Source organism: Thunnus thynnus, chromosome 10 (assembly GCF_963924715.1).
Source record: "Thunnus thynnus chromosome 10, fThuThy2.1, whole genome shotgun sequence".
Taxonomy (NCBI): Eukaryota; Metazoa; Chordata; class Actinopteri; order Scombriformes; family Scombridae; genus Thunnus; species Thunnus thynnus.
This window is the reverse complement of record NC_089526.1, coordinates 17,581,360-17,604,571: the sequence shown is the minus strand read 5'-3', so window position 1 is coordinate 17,604,571 and position 23,212 is coordinate 17,581,360. Positions and strand designations below refer to the sequence as shown.

Here is a 23,212-nt window from a genome sequence, read left to right as displayed (position 1 = left end):
ATGCATATTTAGCTCAGTACACTTTTTTTTTTCTTATCAAAAGCTCATTCTGAGGAAGAGAGATGCCACTTCCAGGCAAACCATCATAATCAGCTGTTTATCAGCATGGGGAGTTTTGTTTTAATTAAACTCAGCTTTATGGGCACATTAGCGTTGAATTAAACACCCCTGCCTCACATTGTAGTAGAAGTGCAGTGGAGCAGTACTACGATCTGGCACTGGAGTATGTTTTCTGTCACAAGAATTGATAAGAGCCAGGTAAGAGAGTTTTGGACAAAGTGTATGAGAGGAACCCCGACCTTGACCTGCCAGATGGAGAGGTTTCAAACCTCAACGCCTTCTACCTGCCCTGTTGTCCTCCTTGAGCCTATTTCCATCCATCAATCCATCCTGTAATCTTGCCCCTTCCTTTATTGTTTCATGTAATTATTCAAACTTGGTTGTCTACACATTTTTGTGATCATTTTTGTGATTCAAGCGTGTATATATGTGTGTATATGAGGAGGGTCTGTTCTTTCTCAGCTTTTTCTATGTAAATCTAAAATGAACAGATGAAAAAAAAACTGCTCTACAAAACATGAGCACATAGGAGCAGAGACAGATGTGTTCTGTTTTTTTCTTCTTACAGAGGAAGAAGAAAGATGGTGAGGATGATGGAGCGATGAGGCAGCAGACATGTTCCTGTTCTTTCCCCCACATTCGGCTGTGTTGTGATGCCATTCACCAGGTAGCTGGTCTTTTCAGTGTGCATTTCCATCTGTAATCATTTTCACTGCTGTCTTACATCCAATAAAATTCTCACAGATATCCAAATTTCCAAGAAAACACACATTTACTCACATACTGTTCAGGTTACGTCCTGTCAGCCTGCCATAGTGCGCAGATCACAGATTTACTGCAGGTCATTTTAGATTAATTACTGCACACACACACACACAGTAGTGGTTTATATTTTACACACTGTGCCCATGTTCCCCGTCTCTCTTTACAATCCCATAATAAGACTATTAAGCAGACTGTTAGGCCAGCATCATTTCTCCATTAGACACACACCCTGCCAATACTACAGTACTTCTGTGCACAGATGCACAGAAGAACAAGCATTATCTTTATGTGCATATTACACACACAAATGCATTAACGCTGAGTTAAGTACTGAAGATCTCATCCTGAATCAGGGCCAAGTATTTAGTGGTATCATGTTCTTCTCCTCTAACACTTGCCACAAAACAGTAGTCATATATCAGAAGTGATACCGTGGTTTTAGGATGCCTTATAAAAGCCAGTGTAGAAACTGTATGGTCTGTGATGAAAATGTTTCTTCTTTTGGTAAATATTTATGATGAGCAAACATTAACATACAGTCTTTATCTTTGTGTGTTTACAGAGAGGTACTTAACTCACCATCAATGTCTTTGAGATTTAGTGAGGTACTGAATTAGAGTCTCTGGAGACATGAAACATAAGGTTGCTTTGTGATTTAGTGATGAGGGCATCCAGACAGACTATGGACATCCTGAAACCGGGAGTTGTCTGATGTCGGGGTCAGGACATCATATTTATGAGACAAAGACACACATAGGAGGACGTCTATGATTTCAAAGCTACTAAAACACACAGCATTTGAACAAAAAAAGTGTTTATTTGAGAACCTTTGAGTGTGATAATAAATACATGAGCACTTGGTCAACATCTTAGTGTGGTGCATTAAGCGCGCGCGCACACACACACACACACACATACATACACACACACACACACACACGCACGCACACACACAAACACACAGCACCTGAACCAGTTTACACTCTTACATCTGTATGAAAACACTGAAGATACCTGCTGTCCAGAAACCCAGTTCTTTGCATCTGGGTTGGTCCCTTTAGGCTGTAAACGCTTAGCAGTGGGTGTGACAGTATATGTGTGTGTGTGTGTGTGTGTGTATGTGTGTGTTTTCTCATATGTGGGAGACTTTGGTAGGTTTTCCCTCAAACAGTCCTATAGCTGTATTAACAGTAGTGTTTCACAGTCAACTGGCTGTACATGTGGTTCAGCATGTGATTTGGTGACACACCGAACTAGTTTGCTCTCCGAACAGCGACTAGCTGTCTACTGGTAAACTGTGGCAGAGGTGTCGGCACAGAGCAGAGCTGTAAAAATAAACAGTCAGTCAGTTTTTTCTTTTTTTCTTTTTTTTTTTTTTTAAATAATCACATCATAAACATCCTGCGTGTCAAATTACAAGCCATGGTGAACAGACAATAGCATGAACTCTAAAGGTGAGTCTGGTTTGTATTTCTGCTGAATGTGGGTGAGAATGAAGGAATGGATCTCAGGCATGTATGTTTAGTCCATGAATGTGTTTGTCTCAGTCTCTTGTGTGCATTTGTGATTCTCATTCATCTCCGTTGTATATCTGTTTGTGTCTCAGTCTTTGTAACCTGCTGACCTTTCGGGATCAGCGTGCAGAGGGGTGTGTGTTGGGAGTAGTAGTGGTCCATGCGCATGCACAGACACAACCACACGGACTGTGTCGGTGCTAGTTCAGCGACGGGGAGCGGTCGGTGGTCCACAGCAGCTCGATGTAGGGCCACTTGGTCTGTAGGCAGCGCTTGACTGGAGTGTCGTCTGTCCGAACCATGGGGTCCTCGAAACCTAGCACCAAAGCTGTCCCTTCCACATACTCCACCTGAAAACACACACACACACACGCACACACAAGTAGGTCAATACATGGTTAACACTGTGTAACCTAAACACACAAATCTAAACGCTTTCTGCCAGCTTTGACAGGCTTCAACTCTATCAATCTCTTTTCAGACATTTCCTCTAAGTGGGTCATGGGGTGAAATGCAGAGGGGATGGATGCAACTATATAGCAGATGCTCACAAACACACACACACACACACACACACACACACACACACACATATATATATTTATATATATATCAGCTGCAGGGGACTACTGTCAGCAGGTCTGTTATTCCCATCCGGAACTATGGGACTGGAATTGCCATCACAACCTTATAGGCGCCTTGCTGCCATGTGCGTATGTGTGCCTGTGTGTGTGTGTGCCTGTGTGTGTGTGTGTGTGTGTGTAGGCGTGTAGGCGTGTGCTTTTGTGTGGGCAAACATGTGGTACCACTCCTACAATTTCAGGTAGCAGTACGGAAAAAAGCTGTTTTACAGACTACTCAAAGTTGACAGATGAAGAAAGTGATATTCCTGAGTACCAGGTTTGTGCACAGCCACCAACTATGTACATCCACTGACAATCATCCATCAAACTAAGCCCACTTAATAGGCCTGTGTTTCACCATTTATCACAGCATGGCTGTGGACAGTGGCCTCTGTGTGGAAATGACTTGGAGAAATAGAAGGCTAAGCCAGGGTTTTTGGATGGATGGACAGGCTATTGGGCTCGCAATAGCTACTGTTTATTCTGGAGAGGATGGCTGCCTCAAACTGTGTGTGCGTGCATGTGTGTGTCTGTGTGTGTGTATGTGCGCATGAATGATGACAGGAAAAGAAGTAATAGGGAGAGAGACAGCAACCATCAGTTGCTATGAAAAACCTGAATAGTAAAAAGCGTCTTACCCTCTCGTTGTGGTTCGACTGTTTAAGTCCATTGTAGTGGTAGACGGGAAATGAGTCTGGGATTCCTGAATCCTGAAACACAGGCCGAGAGCAAGAGTGAAAAACATGCAGTGTTGTTGGAGAGTCTTTGGGCAAATTGTTCTCACAGAGATGGAGGTTAAGACCCGCAGAGGCAGAACATTTTTGAACCCAAAAAGTCAGTCCGGCACATCTCTGCCTGGAACCAAAGCTTACCGTTAAATCCCACGTGTTAAATTTAACCGTGTGTGTATGTTTGTGTATTGAAGCAAAGCCCAACTCCAATTACAGCAAAACAGCCGACACTACGAAAACGTCCGAATAATGACAATGAGCCAAAACACTTCCCATGATTTTGGCTTTAAGGTGCAGAATGCTAATTGGGTGTGTTGTCTGAGAGCGTGTCCAGCTTCTCGTGTTTATATGCCTATATGAAACCCTAACCCTCAACCCAATCCCACGTGTGTCTGAGTGTGTGTGTCCAGTTGGCTAATGGTAGTATAATTTCTTTGCGGCTCGGGGCCATTCCTCTGGTGAGTCCCTAAAGCCCTGATCACTTTAACACAGTTCCCTCTATCTCTCCCTCTCTAGTCTTCCTCGCTTGCTCTGCCTAATAAAGGCGTCCTACCGCTCTTTCTAAGCTTCTAAGTCACGTCATATGATGGTGAACACATACACACACACGCGCATAGATTTCACATGAGACACCACAGGAATGTTTTTGGCATAAAAACCTTTGATTTACTAAAACAGCACTCCACATATGCTTGGGAAATAGATGATAGTGTCACTCGTATGTGTGTATGCGACTCTTTCTCCATATGTTTTAACTGTGATATGGATTGTATGACTGGTGGAAGGTATTTGTCATACAGTGTGTGTGTATCTTTGATGTGGGAGTACACCTCTGCACACATACCTGATCGGGGAAGAATTCCAACAGAAAAGGGCCCAGAAGAATTATGCCCAAACTCTCTGGATCCAGCTTACTCTTCACCAGACTGACACTAAGCAGGCACAAATATAGACAAATAGTTAGATAAGTAAGGAAGTAAATAAGACGCAGAGAAAAACAGATCAGGAAACAGGAAAAGAGAGTGGAGGTAGGGAGGTAGCCATCAGCAATGCACAAAATAACAGTCTGTGATGTTTTATGTATGAAACCAGTCAGATTTACGATCACCTCATCATTCAGTGTGGACTTATGATGCATGTTTTGGTGAGTGCGTGCATGTTTTCATGAAGACCGTGGTGCAACTAAATATACCTCTTTCCAGACATTCCTGCGTGTTAGATCAGTGTTATTATTCAGCTGATAAAAAAAAAAATTTTGGTCAGATTGCCCTTTTAAGGCAGCGAGAGGGGAAGCAAGGTTTGTACTCAGACACAGAGGGAGAAGGGAATGATTGTTGCTTCATCTATTGATATTTACAAGTAGTATGTGCAGCGGAATGGCATGAAGAGTAGATGCTGACCCTGCTGAAGTGTCATTGAGCAACACTCCAAATCCCTGAAGAACATCCCCAAAGGATCAATAAAATATCTTGTTATTATCAATGAGTGATTGTTTGTTGATGTGGATGTATGACTGCTTATGACTCCATTTAAAACTGGATTGGACATGAGATGATGTTGCCTCGTGTCCAACCCGTCCTCCTGTTTGGGTTGCCATCAGCTGATGTTTGTCTGGACTGGTGTATGTGTATGATTTACAACTGTGTCAGTATTTTCAATGTTACATTCGCTTTGATTGCTCGAATTGGGAATTTTTATCTTTCAACACAAGTTTCTGTCCACCCTGGAGAAACAAGAACTACATATCACTTGAAAATGATATTGAGTTAACATTTTTAACTTTACGGACACAGTAATGATACCTTAGGGGGATTATAAGGGAATAAGAGATTTGTTGGAAAAACATGCAGGAAAAATGTCACACTGCTACGAAGTTTACATAAAAAAAAAAAAAAAATCTTAAGATAATAAAAAACATGTTTTCTTGTTTGAGTATGAATAACCCTATTCCAGACACTACAAAGCAAATGATGCAGACACTTTGATGGCTTGGAGCGATATCTTGAGTTTTGCAGAGAACATTGTCCACTAGTTTACCGCAAGTGGCAGCAGCTGACTGTCATAGACAGGGTGCGGAATTAACACGCGCCACGCGCCAAATGTGGGTAGATTTTCCGTTTGGCAAATAAATCTCAAGAAGCTATCCGCCACACTGGCGGCTAATGATTGTTCCAAAATAGACATGTAATAAAATATCTGGCATGATGGCTTGGAGGAAATGACTCATGTTTGTCCCTATACAGTGTAAATACATGCACCATACATGCTTTTTATGCTGCAAACAGTGCAACAAAACTGTAGGAGTGCTTGAGATGGTCTGATGCAAAGGAACGCCAGCCACAGACCGTGTCAAGGCCCCCCCAGTTGCCCCAGAGTACTAAAGATGCTCCTTTTTTCACACGATAGAACCCCTGCAATAACTCTCTTGTTGTGTGGTAAAGAATGAGACTAGCCTGTTTGCAGTGGGAGTCTCCTCCCAGAATGCTCTGTTGTGTTGTGATGTATCGGCCATCTGGGGGTCTGCAGAGCAGATCAGTGGTCCAGCTACGTGGCCAGGCCCTCGGCTGCAGCGTTAGGGCTTACTGTTCCTCAGACGAGAACGTGCTTCTGTTTGAAGCGGCACTTTAAAGTGTTTCCTCCCTCTTTCAGTCTTTCTTCCTGCCGTTAATGATCTCCCCTCTAAGCCTCTGTTTCTGACTTTCTTTCTTTTCGCCCTTTCTTTCTTCCTGCGCTTTTATAGTGGGCTCTCTCTGGTCTTACTTTATAGTAGCCTGGTAGTGAAACATGAGCACAGGGCTGCTGACCTGGCCTGGCCGTGACTTAGGAGTTAGAACTTTAGAAGCTCTACAGGTGCCACACACACACACACACGCTAAAATACAGACACACACATAAAGCCTTGGACATGCAAGCACTTACTACTCGGGCTCCGAGACAAGGTCAAGGGCTTTCATCACATCCTCCAGCAGGGACTCTGGGATGAAGCCATTATCTGGAGAAAGAGAGAGAGAGAGAGCGAAAAACATAAAGAGAGAGCGAAACACTGGCTGACTTGGGACAGAACATAAAATACAGGCTTTTTAGTAAGAGAGCTAGAAAGCAGGGGAAGCCTTTACCTACATACATATGGCAAAACGCTTTTTACATCACGGGCCCCGGGGGAATTAATTCATCTGACACAACATAACCCACACAAACAAATACACACACACACACACACCTTGTCCTTTCTCTCTGACCTACATTCCATGGCAATGATGATTGCTTTACCTGAGAGGAGAAGATTTAAACACTAACATGTGCTTCTACCCTTGTGTGTCTGTGTGCATTCAGTGTGTGTCTCATTTAAACGCTTGCATGTGAGCCTGTGTGGCCTGTTGTTTAGATACATACATAAACCTCCAATGTGTTGTGAAGAAGATTAACTGACAAGCGCTCCGGTTGTCCAATCTCAAGCAATTCAATCTCCCTTATTCAGTGCCAGATGTTATTCTCCCTCAGTGACAATTGACAGTTTGACAACAAGCAGGGAGGGCTAACACACACACACACACACTCCACAGGGACAATGACAAACACTGAATATTAAGGAACATGTTGAGACAGTGGGTTGCTGAGGGCATACGTCTGGTGTGAGTCACTGCAGTATGTGTGACTGTGTCTGGCGCCCTTTTTCCACAACACAGTGAGCTGTGCTGACTCTACATGTGACACAGACAGATTTATGGCCCTTTTACACAGCACTCAACTGTGCTGCTTTGCTGGAGCATGTGTGTATAAACTACAGCGCGTGAATGTGTATGCGTCATGCATGTATGTCGAGTAAATCCGCCTTGCATGTGTGTATACTGTACATGTGCGTTTAAATCTGTGAGTACACCTAGTTGATGCTTGTGTTTGTGTGTGAGGAAAAGACCAGATGGTGTGCAGGATGTCCTGGCAGATGAGAGCAGAAGTGGATCTAAGAACATGGAAAACTGGATTCTGTGCAACAGGAAGACGGATGAAGAACCGGGGGGAAAAAAAGATGACAGACAGTTTGTCATTTAGTTATGTTTACATATTTGTTGACAAAGTGGCTGGAGCAAGACTGCTTTCAGCTGGCAGGATTTATCTCACTGTAACATCGCATTGCACCACATATACACAGATCTTTACAAATCTGCATGTCGTTCCTACAAGCCGGATAATGAATAATGTTTATGGCAAAAGAGAGCAGAGCACTTCATTTCTCAATAAAAACACATTTATATTAAAAGGTGTGCGCCATTTATTCAGGTCCTCAAGCTGAACACTCTTGCAACATGGATTGCTCTAAGTGTTAGTATAGTGCATAGTGTGACTCCCTACATCTCTCTACATCTTGTCTCCAGAGCAGAAGAAAAACATTACACAACAGATGGTAAGGCTAAATGTTTCATTTCAACTCTTTCTTCCTAAGTGCTCATGAACACACACGCACATCCCTCCCTATAATCTCGAGGCTACGTAAATTAACGTTGCAGATTAGAACTCTGACTGACTTTTAGCTCATCTCTTAATCTTTCTATTGTCATTGTGTCACTCTCTGTGTCCTTCCCCTCGCCAAGAAAGAAAAAAATCAGGTTTTAGGAAAACGAGGATGAGAGCGAAGGAGCAGGATGGTTGACTCAGCTGTAAGAGGAGCTGATCTCACCAACCTAAACAACAACAGTGGGGATGAGAGTGGAGAAACAGATCTTCGTTCCGCCTGTAGAAGAAAAATAACGGAAAAATGAACAAGAAAGAAGAAGCGAGGAGGCCAGTGGAGGTTATAAATGCATCTGCTCGACCAGGAAGAAGAGAAGAGAAAGACAACAAGGCCAGGATATTGTGGGTGTAGCCTTGTGAGAATGAAAGCATTAGTTAAAGCACATCTGTGTGGCATGATTTTCGTATAGCTGGTGTACTAATGAGCACATAAAGTATAATGACCAATAAAAACAAGTGTGCAGGGCCTGAGGGGTGGGAGATATGAATGATTAATGCAATAATGATCATATGTACAATATACAGTATATGATGAAAACACTTGTTCATTACCTTCAGGATCAAATGACTGGAAGACCCTCCTTGCCTGTTCTGACGGAGACTCTGGACCTACCAGGGACATCTCCTGTAGAGAGAGACAGCCAGGAAGACAGGTGAAAGATAGAAAGATACAGAGATAAATGGAGACAAAGAAGGAGGAGAAAAAAAAGAAGAAAAGAGTGTAAGGTGAGAGACTGTGCATGACAAGATGAAGGGGTTTGACCCAAAAGTGACCAAGTACAGATTTGTGACTAAAGTGAAGAGACAGGGAAAGTTGCAGACAGAGAACGGAGCATTTAAGAGTGGAGGAATTAGATCACATTATAGGAAAATGCGGCTTCATCAGTGCTGAAACATTAGAACAGCTGAGTGCAGGGTGAAGCGACCAGACAATCGTCTAGATCTACTCACAACTAACAGATTGTGAGCACTCTTGTCAAGGCTTAGCAAGTATTATTAATGTAGACTGTGAATCTATGTGTGTGTGTGTGTGTGTGACTGTAATCTAAGGGGCCAGTGCAATCACCGGAGTCCATTGGGTTATTAACTGATTTTCTGATAAAGTTAGACGGCTTGTTTTCACTCCAAAGACGGCATGTTTTCACTCCAAACACACAATCAGGAAATCAAGTCTTACATATACACCCTGTGATTTATGACAAGATCTACAGTGTTTGTTTGTTAGTGAAGTTTAGAGGGAGTCGTGTTGGCAGGGAGAGCAGAAATGAGGGAGTGAGTATGTGCATCTACAAGAGGGTGATGCCCCTTATGACTTGGCTTACAATGTACAGTATATGCTGATTAGCTGAACAATTCCTTACTCTCTCCACACTAAAAAGGACTTAGTATACTTCGAACAAAGTGTTTGTCAGATTTTGTAACAGCATCTGAAACTCCCTCTGCTAACACCTTTCCAATGTCAGAATGGGGAGCGGGGGGGGTTCATCTTTTTGCAGCTTCCCAAAACCGACAATCCAACAAGCATGCTTCAACTTCAATGGCCAGGTCTACAAAGGCAAGAAAGGAGGCAGGGTTTGAACTTCTATCTCAAAATTTTCATTTTTGGAGAGATAAGTGAGGCAGTGTGACGTAGGCAGGAGGAGGATATAGTGGCGAGCTTTTCACCCCACCTTTGAGTGTGGTCGCTCAGATCAAGTATAAACACTTTTGCTTTCAGATGTGGTTGCACGAAACGTTGAACAACCGAGTTTGTTTTAAGCATATGGAACTCTTAATACTCGAAAATCAGAGATGTGACAGATCTAATGGGATAGAAATGTCTTCTCATTCCCTCTCTAATCTTAGATTTTAAGCATTATCTGATATCTGTAAACTTACTGTTGGATTTTATCCACAGCTTACAGTAAATTGAATAAGCATTAGTTTCCGATAAGCGATATGGCAAGCAAACAATAATAATAAAGAGTGCAAGGGTAAGTGTCAGAGTTCCTTGAAAATATTTCGAATGGATAACCATTTAGAGAAGAGTAAGGAAAAGAAAAAAGCTCAGAGAAGATAGAGGGGATATTTTTCCGAGAGAAGATAAAATGAGATTTATCTCGAAACGATGGCTTTTCAGCCTTGAGCGGTCACACACTCACGCAAAGTGTGTAGGCGAGAGTCAGAGGGTTCTCACTGTTCTTCCATACAAGTGAGGGAGGGAGCGTATTTATGACAACGAAGGGCTGGACAAACACAAAATGTTTTTGGAGAGCAAATGAACCCTGCTCATCTCCTTTAGCTGGCCTTTATTAAAGCTTGAGCCTCAGATCCACGCGGGCTGCTAGGGTTTCACGGTCCACTTATTACTGTACTTGGGGCTTACGCAGGGAGAGGGGAGAGAGAGGGAGAGTGGGGTTCAGGGGGACACGATGAGAAGAGATGACTCCCAGCTGCTCGCTCTTCAGATGCAAAGAAAAACAGGCACAGACCGGCGAACACACGCTCACACGCTGTTCTGTCACACAGAGTATAGCAAGGCCCTGATGTGTTAACATTACAGGCTCCATAAATCTGACGGTAGATTTGTCATTTGCTAGATATGCCTGTATTTCACTTATAGGGGTGGACAAGGGTCATTTTGCTGTCCCAGAAGGAAAGAGGTGCTGAAAATGTCCGTTAATGGTCCACTTCATGTCTTAAGATGAAGTCAATAAATGTAGGATTAACAGTGAAGAATGTGCCTTGCAACACGAACTGTTTTGTTAAACTGTAATTCTGCCTTACATTAGAACTAAGAAAATATGTCTCTGCCCAAAGTGATTAGAAGTTTTAATTGATTTTAAGGCTGCCATATACAATCCCAAAGTCCAGTGAGCCTCATCAAACAAAGCTCAGTTACAGTTTATTATCTTTCAAGGCAGGATGGACACATTCTGTGTGAATCACTGTTACAGGATGTCAACACTACACCAGAAATAGTCATCAACAGACAAAGCAAAATCTACCATTATGGCTAGTCTATACACGCTTATATGGAGTTAAAGAGCACATAGCGAAGAATAGAAAAGATAATGACTCACGAGAGCGTCAGAACATGTACAGAGGCTAACAATAATGGCAGCAGAGATTACGTGATTATGTGTGTGTGTGTGATGACAGGTCTGCTTGGCCGTCTTTGATCTGTGTTTTATTAGAGGCCTGAGGAAGATGCTGCTGAGTTGGAAAACATGTCATGGAGCTAACATGCTCTGCAGGGAGGGTGTGTGTGTGTGTGTGTATTTGTCTTTCCTCTAAAATCCATTGCGTTACTATGATGAGTGTGCATTTGTGTCTGAGTCAGTGTGAGAGACAGAATTTGTGTAATAATTAGGCCTGTTCCCTGCAAACATTTATTTACTTATATTAAAGAGCCAGACTATATTTGGCGCAAACATGCATTCTCTTGCAGGGATACGGTACAACACACACACACACAAAGACCTGGCATCAGTGCAACTCTGTGTGTGTGTGCGTAAATAAGTGTGCCTTATGAAATCAAGGAGCACATTCCAATCTCCATGGTTCGACTTTTTTGCACAAACCCTTGACCCCCTTAACAGAGCAACAACAAGCTACTCAACATAGGAACAAAGTAAGAACAACACACGCACACACACACCACACCAAGAACTTAAAAACATAAAAGTAATGCAGAACATTTGCTCTGAGAAAAAACAGAATTCATTTAATGAAAACATGTTTTGTTTAACAGCCAGCAATGTCAAATGACCGCAAACACTTAAGCAATGTGTGTGAGTGTGTGTTTCTCTTTGGTCAAGTCAAGATGACTAACACATCCAAACTTGTCCTTTTGCAAAAGATCAAATCTAACTGTACTGTATGCACTATACAGTATAAGTGTGTGATTCTGTTTTCTTGCTCTCTCCCTACTAGACTGAATAGCTTGCTTAGGACGACAACTCTTCCCCTGTAGAGGCCTTTTTACCTTGTTTCTCCTGCCCAGTTTCACCCCTCTTTACCTGCCTTTTCCTGTGCTAAGTAGGTACTTCAGTTTTGGAGTATTTCCTTCCCTCCCACCCTTGACTTTTTCTTCTGTTCTTCCTTCCCTCCCCTCTTTCATCCTTTATCTCTACATACAGGTAGCTACTTCAGGAAGGACAGGTAGGTGTACTTTACTAGAGTTACTCTTTCTTTCCCTCCGGTCCACCCAAAGAGCTTTTGTATATGCTGAGAGGCTTTGAGTGGCCACAGAGTGAGTCTGAAGGGATCGGTTTCAAGACAACAAAGCAGAGGTCTCGGACAGCGTCTCCTGCCTTGTTCCTAGCGGGCACTGGCAGCCTCACTACATGACAGGCTGAGGAGGGACTCTGTGTGTAAGGTTTCGTATGTGTGCTGGTATGTGTGTTTGTTTTGTTCACCTTAACTCGCCTGCGTCCCATGTGATTACAAGCACAGAAAACAATGGAAAACCTATCCTGCTTTCTGTATAAAGCAATGCATGCAGTATCTATTGTATGTTTGTGTGTGTGTGTTCCAGGTGTGATAGACAGAACAAAGTAGTGATTTATGGAGCTGTCTTGGATGAGAAAGACTGTCTCACCAAAAAAGAGAGGAGACACCAGAGAATAGTTACATAGTGCAATGATGGGTCCTCTAACGGAAAACAACACACAGGGGAAAAGGAAGAATAATGCAGCACACACACACTGACACAGACAGCCTTTCATCTTTCTACAATGGCTCTTGGTCTGGCCTGTCAAGGATTATTAATGACTGTTAATGTACACCGCTTTGTTATTTTGTGTTAATGTGTGGCCCGCACCCTGTGATCATCCTTTTTGAACAGAAAGCACAAAATTTGGATCTTGTTTTCTAGTCCTCTTGCAGTTCATTTTATCATTTTATTACCGTCGTTATATTCACGTTCTCCTGTATACAGTTATTTTTTCATCTTTTCATGATAATATTCAAATTTGTTTTTCTTTGACCTGACCCAACCTTACATTTAATTTTGCTTTGGCTATTAATCAACTTGCTTAATTGAATATTATTGTTTTTTTTTACTTTTATGATGATATTATCTTATCCTATTATGGTTTTACACATTTTTACGTTTGTTGTCAAATATAAAGATTCTGGCTGTTAAGAACTGCAAAGAAGTTTCTGTTTTATACATAAAGAGTTTGGTCTTTTATGCAGTGAATAACAGTGAAAAACAGCTCATTTGCTGCATTGTGTATATCAGAAAATCTTGTGATAATGATTTCACCCACATTGCGAGTCCCTGATGACAACACTGTGGTATGTATCTGTGGTTATTCCAATAAAGCCTCTTTGAGTTAAACTGACCTACATTAACTGTGTCTCCACACTTGTGTTTCATGTCCCCGCGCTCACAAACCCTTGAAGGACATTTCCAGTGTGTGTGAGTGTGTGTCTGCACAGGCAGAAACTGGAGTCTTAAGGGACACAGAGCGCCACAGAGGCTGCTCTCTCTCTCATAGTAAATCACTGACCCAGAACACAACTACTGTACACACACACACACACACACGCTCACAAAAAACACACATGTGACTCCCTCGAGAAGGGGAGATACAGCCTGTGAACCTCATCACTCAGCGAGAGGAGAGTAAAGAGTGATGAGAAATGTCACAGGAGGATCACCACCCTGCTACCCCCTTTCCTGAGTGACTACTGCACTACTCTTTAAAGTGCATCCTTCCTTTCTACTTCCCTTCTTCCTCTTCCCTTCTCATGGGGGACCAATCATCTGAAGAGGTTAGTTGAGGTGCGCTGGGGAATGCTTTACTTGGGCAACAGATCCACCGTGCACTGAGTGGATACTTACTTCAAAGACAAGAAGAGGAAAAAGGAAGGAGGAGAGAATCCCTTCTTAAACATATTGCATGATATGTCTCATCCATCACCCATCCCGCTTCTCCTTCATTCTCTTTCTGTCTGTCTTTCTTCCTTTCTCTCCCTCCTCTGGCGTCTCAGAAAGTCTTGTCCAAAAACAGATCCCATTACATACCATTATACACACACACACACACACGCGCACACACACATTAATACAACAGAGAAGAGTGTGTGGGGGGTGTTGTGGGTGAGGATCAGACATGGTGGAATGGCCTTTGTGTAGGTAGATTAGATAAAAACACTAATGCTATTAAGCTGATGGTCTGAAAGCCACAGTCACACACTGACAGCAACTCAGGGGAATACACACCCGTCCCCAATGGCAGACAGAAGGAGCCGTTGACACATCAGTGGCAGGGATCAAGTTTTCTGCTTTTGTGGGGATGGCTCTATATCGGAGCTAAAAGCTACATAACCAGGTAACGCGTATTTTTGTATCACAAAGCCTGGGAAATCTCAGTGTGCCTCAAATTAGCTCTAAACATAGATTCGCTGTCGAGGAGGACAGGGTCACACTGAGTGAGGTCTACCAGCAGAGCGCCTTGCCCTGAGTCTTCCCCCTTCAGCTTGGGCTCAAAGTTGTAGAGCCCATTACTGCCAGCACAGTGTAGCGTAAGCCATGTACATCAGTATATATATGCATGTGTGTGTGTGTTTTCAAGTGTGTTCCCAGTCTCCAGCGGGACAAATGGATCCAGATGGGAACTCTGGAATCACATTCCCTACAGGAAGCCATCCACCTGAAGCCACATACACACACACACACACACAACGCTAATGCTAATCAGTATTAGGTTCCCTGTGCTCTGGAATGTGTGTGTAAGAGTCAGACTGTGGTGTGTGTATATGTGAACATGTCACTAGTGCCGGGGGAGTTGTAGCAATCGGTAAGTCATCAGTGCATGCATGATGACTCTAGGTCATCACTGAGCCAACATATGATTCACTTGCCTAGCAGGCTTGAGCTTTATGCATGTAACGGAGCTTTTAATCAATGGTATATTAAGGGTGTGGCAATGTGATGGAGATGACTCTCAGGGATTTTTCTGCCTCTCTGGTGCCATTTTCACAACAGCAGGGAGAATTGATTTGCTACAACTAAACCTGCCAGCTTTAATACACAAGCTACACCAATGTATCAAGTTACATGTTCACTGATAGAGATGATAAACATGCTTGTTTGAGTGCAAGCTTGGTGTGTCCATGCATATACACACATCCGTACTTATACAACTTCAGATCTGATGATTCATGCCCCAAAGTAGCCTTACTGTTGCTAGGCTAGCGAGTGTCTTAAAGTCTGTTAATAGTGAGTGTGTTAGAGTCAGTCAGCACAAAAAGTGTTGGTTAGTCCAGTTTAACCTGCAGGAGTTTCTGAAGGCTCCTGTAACATGTTTTTCTGCCATGGGGGAAATAAATTTATGATGAGTGAAAATGAGTCTCTACTGCAGAAATGGAATATGTCAAGCTGCCAAATACCACTGTCACAGATGATAAGGAGCTCAAAAAGACAAACAGGCAGTCTTATAAATGTTAACTGCCGGAGAAAATATTTTTTTTACCACTTCCAAGAGCCTGGTAGGAGAGTATGTGAGTATGTCACTATACTATGATGCAAGTTATATTCATAAAGTAACATTATTTTTTCCAAAAACAGCTGTTGTAAAAGGGAGGGGGGTTGTCTTACAATCCAGGTTGCCTTATATTTGTAGTATTATTTATATTCGTATCTCAAGCCTGAGCATATTATGCCATTGAGAGCTAATGTGACTAAACACATTGAAAAACACTTGAGGAGAAGAAGGATGAGCTAAAAGTCAAGCTAGCTCTGACCACTGACTGCTGGACAGCTCTCCAAAACAAATGCTACGCCACAACTTTTCTGAAAAATTAACCGGTTAGTTATCGGTCAATAGGTATCAGTCTGTTAAAAGCAAAATTAACCGAAACTGACATCCTAGCATAAGTGTATATGTCAGTTGTTGCAGTAGGAGCAGAATCTCTTGGCCCCTTTTCTTGGAACCTGGCAACCTTTTAGAAACTCAGGAATTTTACCTGGATTTGAATCACAAGAACCTGGTTCCAGTTTTGTTTCCAGGACCATAGTTCCTGCCACAAAACTACCTGGTCTGGGATAACACTTTCTGAAAGCTCAGCACAGAGTGTCACAAACATAAGCCTCCAGACTGCAACAACTTGTGAAGAGAGTCTGCATGTGAGCACTAGTTGTTACAATATGAGAATGTTATTGACGTGTAAACAACAGCCATGCAGTCAAATTCCAGACTAGTCAACGAGGCAGAGATTAGATGAGTGAGCGAAACAGAGCCAACTCTTAAGCTTGCCATTTTTTGTGGTTATGTACTGAAGTAGAAAAATAATCCGAAAAACACGAAGCTATCTTGCCTTTCTGGCATTTATAATCTCTCTTTTCACTTCTGAACATTTCCTTTTTTTCAAATTTCAGTCACAGTTGTCTTGTTGCATGCAAGATTATGTCCAAAACCAAGCCTTTGCTTTCAAATCTCTTATTGGTCTAATTTAGCTAATTCTATTATCGCTTAAGAGTAAGTGGAGAACCAAACATGAACTAGAACTTTTAGTTCCTAAGTGCTGTTTCTGAGGCTCTTAGGCTCCTGGTGTTATTTTGTGCAGCAAAAAAATGTCTTTCTGAACAAATGCCAGGACAAGAAAATGTTGATCCATTTTGTTAGAATTAAAGGATAAGTTCACATATTTTCCAAGTCTGTCTTAAAACAATACTAACATGCCCAAATGTAAACTGAAAGTGTTATCAGTTGTTTTAATCAATCCTCCTGTCCATACTGGCCATAAAGACATCCCTTTCTAAAGTGATTTCAACGTAACTGACGGTAGACAAATTCCACAGTCCTATTTCTGTACAAAAAATGGTTCAACACTCCCACTAAAGGTAATATGATACCTCAGCTTTCTTAGTGCTTCTTAACATTTCAAGTGGATATCTTCCAAAGTTATTGTGTTTTTAGTATGAAAATGTCTTCTTTTTGTTACTGTTCCTCCACTACAGAAGTTATCCTTTAACCTGACAGTGAGGGTAGACAGAAGTTTACTGTAAATGGATGCTCTTGTTGGAGTCTAAATTCAGCAGTTTACATCATGGCTATACATCATGTACTACAAACCATTTCGTTTATCACAGATGGTTGATTAATTGAAGATGTGTGGTTTTGTGAGGGTGTGTGTTTCTTAGTACGTGAGAAAGAAAGAACATGAAGATGACTATGTGCATATGCCTGCACTTGTTAAGTTCCTTTTTGGAAACTGCTTTTTTTCCTTAATGCTGGATAGGTGGAAAGCCAAGAAACAGCCCTGGCCATATATGACTATCTCCTGTGCTCATTTTTCCCTCCCCTCCTTTTCTGCCTCTTTTTTTCCCCCACATTGATATCTGACCTGCACTATATTAAATCTGTTAAGCACATTCCATATTTTGGTTTTTCTAACCTGCTGAGGAGACTGGCTTATATTACACACTGTGTGTCTCTGTGTGTGAAATATGCCTTTCCTCGCTTATGGATGAGTGTATTGAACTTGCCTTAGTGAAAAACACAGAGAGGTGAGTTTCACTGCCAAGGATCCAAATAGGGAACTTTGGAGATTTAAGGAATGCCCCGACCTGAAACATACACACACACACACACACACACACACACACACACACACAGACACACACACACAAAGAAAAGGAATGTGTAACAAATGAATGTCTATTTTGAGTAATTCTCATTATGAATCAGAAACTGATTACAGTTAAACACAAGTTCATGGAGTACATTCATATTTGAACAGAGATGTCATGTTATAGTATATGAACAGCATATTATTTCTCTGGGCCCTCAACAAATAGGTCTGTGTAATGAAATGTATATTACAAATATTAAGACACAACTCAATTTCACTAGCTGGTTTTCTAATTATTTACTTGTTCTTCTTAATTGCAGCATCACATCAAGCTAAAAGTTTTTTACAAGAAAACCAAATCATCATACAATGCACATATGAACAGCTCTTCCCATATGTGATACAAATTGATCACTTAAATCACTCTTCACAGCCCTCTTATCACTTTGGCAACCACCTTGCTATTAACTTATTATAGCTACATGTCTCAAGTTTCAACTTGAGCTTTTTTGGGTATGCTTGTATTGGCAATGATGAATAAATAGCCAAGATTCCTGTTTTGCAATATCAATAAATAACACTGTCGCGACACATGTAATTTTAAATGTCTTTTGTGATCTATTTGTAGTAAATGTGTGTTCCAGTACATGTGTGCCAGAAAGTTAAAGTGCAGTGAGAGAGAGAGAGAGAGAATGGGGAGTCTGCAGTGAGTCCAGTGGGATTGTTACTTCCGAACACATATTTTCACACGGGATCTCAAAGTGTGGCGTGTAGTTCACATATTGGAAATGTCCCACACCTCAAAGTCACAAGTAACAGTGAGCATATGCTTGTTTATTTGTATTCTAGCACTCTCTCATTTCACACAGCAGGTGTCCCTCTTAACTCATAGTCAGTGTTCATCAAAAAACAGAAATCCACAAATCCACTGCAGATTTACCATGGGCATGTATTTTTTTGTACTTTTGCATTATGTCAGCGGAGACTGCGTGTATAGTATCTGTACCTTGCAGTAGCGTAGTGACTCCATAAGCGTGAGGAAGCCAACTGATGCCTGTTTGTGAATACCATGTAGTTCTGCAAGAGAGAAAAAAAAACTGAATTAGTTAGGTCATCCAAAACCAGTACTAATTTGTGCTTTTGTGCAATGCTGTGGGATCGAAGAATTATTGCCCTCTGGTGGATATGATTCAGATCTGGGGCCATAAACTTGAGTTTTGTGAGTGTGATATGTGTGCATGTGTCTGTTCAGTGAGTTTGATGTGTTTGTGTGTATGCAATCATTTCATGGAGGTCTTACTCATGCCAGAGCACTCCCTGTCGCCATCCCAAACATTAGAAACAGCGTGGCCAGTTACAAGGAGGTTCACCAAGCTCTGACTGCAAAATATAAATAGAACAAGAGTATAAAGGGAATTGCAGATAAAATATCATGATATCCTGTAGCCTTTAGCATGGAAAAAGGGGCCTTGCAATAATGTAGAACTCCCTATGTCAGTATAACACAAGTACAAAAGGTGTTTTTGTACCTGCCATGGCCATGGACAGGGTCTATGAGAGGCTCCATCGTGTCCTGGATCTCATTTCTTATATTCTCTATGCCCTGCACAGACAGCACCAGAAGACACAAATCTGAATTTCATTTTTTGTTTATCTCAACATTCATGCAACACACAGGAAAATGACTCAAAATGATACAAAACATGATTAAAAGCTAATGAATAGAAGGAAAATCTTATTTCTGGTTTTAAAAAAAGAAAGAAAAAAAAAAGGAACTTCATTCAAATAATTCAATAAATGTGGCAGAGAAAACAACCTCATGCTTTCCAATCAGCCCTTAAAATGTCCATCAACATCTACTTATTCTGTTTATTGTACCTTGGTGAGTATGACAGAGTAGAGGAAAAGCAAGACTCCACAGCACCCCCTCCAGGTGTGGTAGAGAGACAACATCTCCTCTCTGAGATCAGACACTAACACGACAGTGCGCTTGCTGCAGGAGGAAAACAAACATAAGGATGATTTATGAAGCGCTGAAAAGACAGAAGATTTGCTGGGTTTTGGGAAGTCACGGTCAATGAGACAAATGGATTTATTGCATTTGTCCCATGCCAGGTTGTGGAAGATAACTTTCACAATAGGGCAGAAATAAATTAAATGCATCAGGGGACAACGTTAAATCTGATCTTGTCAGTTTGGAGCCGTCTCCGTCTTTTGCTCCAACTTGGAAAGCTTGCTAGTGAAGTTGTCTGTCTTAGTTAGCATGCACTTCTTCAACGTGAGTCAGCACTGCTTTTTGCTGACTGTGGTCTCAGCTGCCAGTACGCTTCTGGCAAATGCAGCCTTGCATTCATTTAGCTTGAGCGTGTGTGACAGACAGTATGTGTGTGAGAAAGGTAGTGAGAGGTAGTTTTTTTTTTTTTATTAGGCAATCAATGAAAGTGCTGAGTCTGCAACTTGTGAGCCGAGTGAAATAGCTAATTCAATGTGAAAGCCAATTCTTGCAGAATAGATGAATCAAATACCTCTCCACCCTCGCCTGAAATATGTAGCCGTCTATCTCAATACTGCATATTGGCAATTGTAAAACCAGGATTTGTGAAGTCTCAATCCCTCCAGAAACCCACAATGTTACTTAATGCCAAGATTATCTGTGTTAAGAAGAGACAGTCATGACTATAAAGATGCAAGGTGTTAGCTGTGGTGAGAATACTAAGTGTCACTTACTGGAGAACACTGTGAAATCGTTCAAAGCCAAGGTCCTCAGCAGCCAAAGCAGCTAAGCACAAGAAAACAGACATATACTGTAGTATCAAAGCATGACACAGCAAAACGTCCATTCTGTATAATGGTTATTAGAGTTACTATTTTTGTTATCAATTGTAAAGACGAGGCTTGCGTGAATGAGTGAGCATTCATGTTTGTGCACTGTTATTCTGAATGTACATCTTGCATGGGAATGTAACAGACGTAGGACTCACTGGGTGGCTGCTCCTGTGGCGGCTGGCTGCTCTCTGGCTCTGGCAAGTCCTGTGTTTGTGACTGTGGCTGTGTCTGCGTGTTAGTATGTGTGCTAGTATGTGGGCTCTGTCCCTTGGCCCAGGTCACCAGGCAGAACCCTGTGGAGGGGCTGGAACAGGCGGACTCCAGGATTTCACTCAGCGTGGAACACAGGGCTGTTTTCTGCTCCTCCTCTAAACAGGCACAAACAAACAAATGCATTATTCAAGAAGTCATGCAACTATATAGAATAATTGCAAAAACAATGGTTTGAATGTTTTTGTGGACAATCTACCTGAAATGTGTCTCCAGTTGGAACCTTCTCTGTTAAATAGAATGGTCTTTAAGAGGAAAGCCTGCAAAGAAACACAAAATCAGCCTTCAAAATGTGCAACAAAATATTCCACGGCGTATGCTACAGTCACTTGTACAAAAACTCTGATGTCTGCCCTCATAGACTCATACAGCGCACTTACAGAAAGTGTGGATAGTTCTGTACAACTGCAATGTTGCAGACAAAATTGTTTCATTCCTCACAACAATATTTTAAGCACCTCCACTAACTGAGCATGTAGAGGACAGTGAGGGGTCATAATACTGCACAGAAGCTGAACTGAACCATACCTGCACAGGCGCAATGACAGCACATGGCCCTCCTTCAAACTGCTCCAGTGCAGTGTGCTCATTCTCACTGAAGACAAACCCTGCATAGACAAAAGAAATGACAAAAGAGCAACTATATTTTTTTTCCTCCAGAGATAAGGAAAAACAAAGTGCATGCATGGTCATATCCAAAGCCACAGTGCGAATTCAGGCTAAACCCAGGGAAACCAACCATATGCAGATGTAGGAATGATTATGTACAAGTATTCATACCAACCAAACACACATACAACAGCAGGGGATTTTACACGAGGATCTAACAACTGAAATTACCTGTTAACTGTACTCTTTTAGTTAGAATTATACCTGGATACACTGCTTATGTTTTATAGCCGTTATGCCTGAGGAGCAGGATTGTGTTCATATTTAGTTTGACATTGATTGACATGTATGGAGGTGTATTATATTTGTTCTTTCACTCTCATTGTGTTATTGTACTTGTTTGTTATGTTTGTAGTGTCTTGTAAGCCCATGCAGGCTTGAGCACCATGACACTTTGAAATAAATTACCCACCTACCATAATCATACTGAAACTAAGCATCATACCTTGTGTCCATCTTCGGAAGATGGAGGCAGACACTCCTCCACTGGAGGGTCTCCCCCAAACCAGATCCACCACCTCTTTATTTAACTCGGACATGATCACTTTCACTGCTGTGAAATCCACAGGCACTCCCTCTGAAGTCCAACAGCCACGTGGGGATAATTGAGGTCTGTTGAGACCAGCTTGCTAGCTCTTCCCGTGGTTGACAGCCCACTTCTCTCGGCAGGTAGAGCCGGTGGCATTGGCCACAAGCTACCTGTGTGGAACGACACAGTCTTCGTTTAGTAGCTGGCAGGAAACTGGCGGGTAGGAATGACATCAACGTAGCTATAGCAGCCTGCCAATTGATGGAAAAGAAACATGCGTTAAGCTTACTGTTTATATGGGTACCCAGTTTTCAGCACATATTACTTAACTGCATTTTTAAGACACAGAGGTGCGATAGAAAACTAGTTTATATATCCATAAATATACTGGCTATATTATTTTAAAAGCTAAAAAGCTAACAGCTACGTTAATGTCAAATGGTTACAACGGATAGTTACCGATTACAGCACAGGCAGTGGCATAACGGTTAGCTACTTCTGTTGCCTTGTCACATGATTGTGACATTAATGTGAGAATGATAACGGCAAGTTTTTAACAGCTGAGTTGTCCTGATAATGTCAGCAGTTAGCATTAGCATCACTAGTAGTAGCGGCTAATCTTTCATTGCTATGCCATTCAGTTGCTTCTCACACTACAGCGACGCCGATAGTTGTTACATGAATTCATACCGTTTATCAATAGATAGATAACGTTAAATCTTAATTACCTTGTATTCACAGTCGAGTAAAGGGATTCCGTATTAATTATGTATTTTGGTGGCAATTTACTATCCCCAGCGTCTGTCATCCGTTTATTTACAACAAATTGTAAAAAAAAAACTGTGCGTGCGTACATTTGACGTGTCTGCCCATTGGTTGAAATCTAGAAAGTTCCAGGTGCGTCAAGGGGTACATTTTCAACGTGTTGTGTCATTGGTCTACAGACTTGTCAATCATAGTGAGGTCCCGCCTCCAAGCAGAGACCCGTTCAATACATTTAAAACCCAGCCCTAAATAATCAGTCCCACGGAGAAAGAAAATTTAAATCATGGAAGTGTTTGGTTTCTTCAGGGATAAAGCAGACGTTTAAAACACTGTTCGTTTTTTTCTCGAACCGTTTAAGTATTCAATTTTTTGCACTTCAGTGTG

The 23,212-nt window shown here is 41.8% G+C and overlaps 1 protein-coding gene across 3 annotated transcripts; it reads right to left on the bottom strand.

Annotated features, from left to right (window-relative positions):
* Positions 1 to 1,622: 1,622 nt before the first annotated feature.
* mindy3 (MINDY lysine 48 deubiquitinase 3) lies at positions 1,623 to 23,086 on the bottom strand. 3 transcript variants are annotated; one of them, XM_067601636.1, is made up of 16 exons: positions 22,792 to 23,086; positions 21,980 to 22,314; positions 21,394 to 21,473; positions 21,065 to 21,125; positions 20,751 to 20,963; positions 20,497 to 20,548; positions 19,648 to 19,762; positions 19,299 to 19,372; positions 19,070 to 19,149; positions 18,776 to 18,846; positions 17,684 to 17,764; positions 8,755 to 8,827; positions 6,613 to 6,685; positions 4,538 to 4,625; positions 3,601 to 3,672; positions 1,623 to 2,689 (listed from the first exon to the last, which is right to left on the bottom strand). In XM_067601636.1, the coding sequence occupies exons 2-16, from the start codon at positions 22,071 to 22,073 to the stop codon at positions 2,540 to 2,542; spliced, it is 1,377 nt and encodes a 458-aa protein (XP_067457737.1). In that variant the 5' UTR covers positions 22,074 to 22,314; positions 22,792 to 23,086; the 3' UTR covers positions 1,623 to 2,539. The 3 variants fall into 3 exon arrangements, with proteins under 3 accessions (XP_067457737.1, XP_067457739.1, XP_067457738.1); XM_067601638.1 differs by having other exon boundaries at positions 21,980 to 22,233; XM_067601637.1 differs by lacking the exon at positions 22,792 to 23,086 and adding an exon at positions 22,523 to 22,718.
* Positions 23,087 to 23,212: the final 126 nt, after the last annotated feature.

Excerpts from the sequence above, each read along its gene's own strand:
- mindy3 (XM_067601636.1), bottom strand. The coding sequence starts at position 22,073 with ATGTCCGAGTTAAATAAAGAGGTGGTGGATCTGGTTTGGGGGAGACCC. Across the intron at positions 21,126-21,393 it reads CTGTCATTGCGCCTGTGCAG|GCTTTCCTCTTAAAGACCAT; the intron begins GTATGGTTCAGT and ends GTTTCTTTGCAG. Across the intron at positions 6,686-8,754 it reads CCAGTCATTTGATCCTGAAG|ATAATGGCTTCATCCCAGAG; the intron begins GTAATGAACAAG and ends CTCTTTCTCCAG.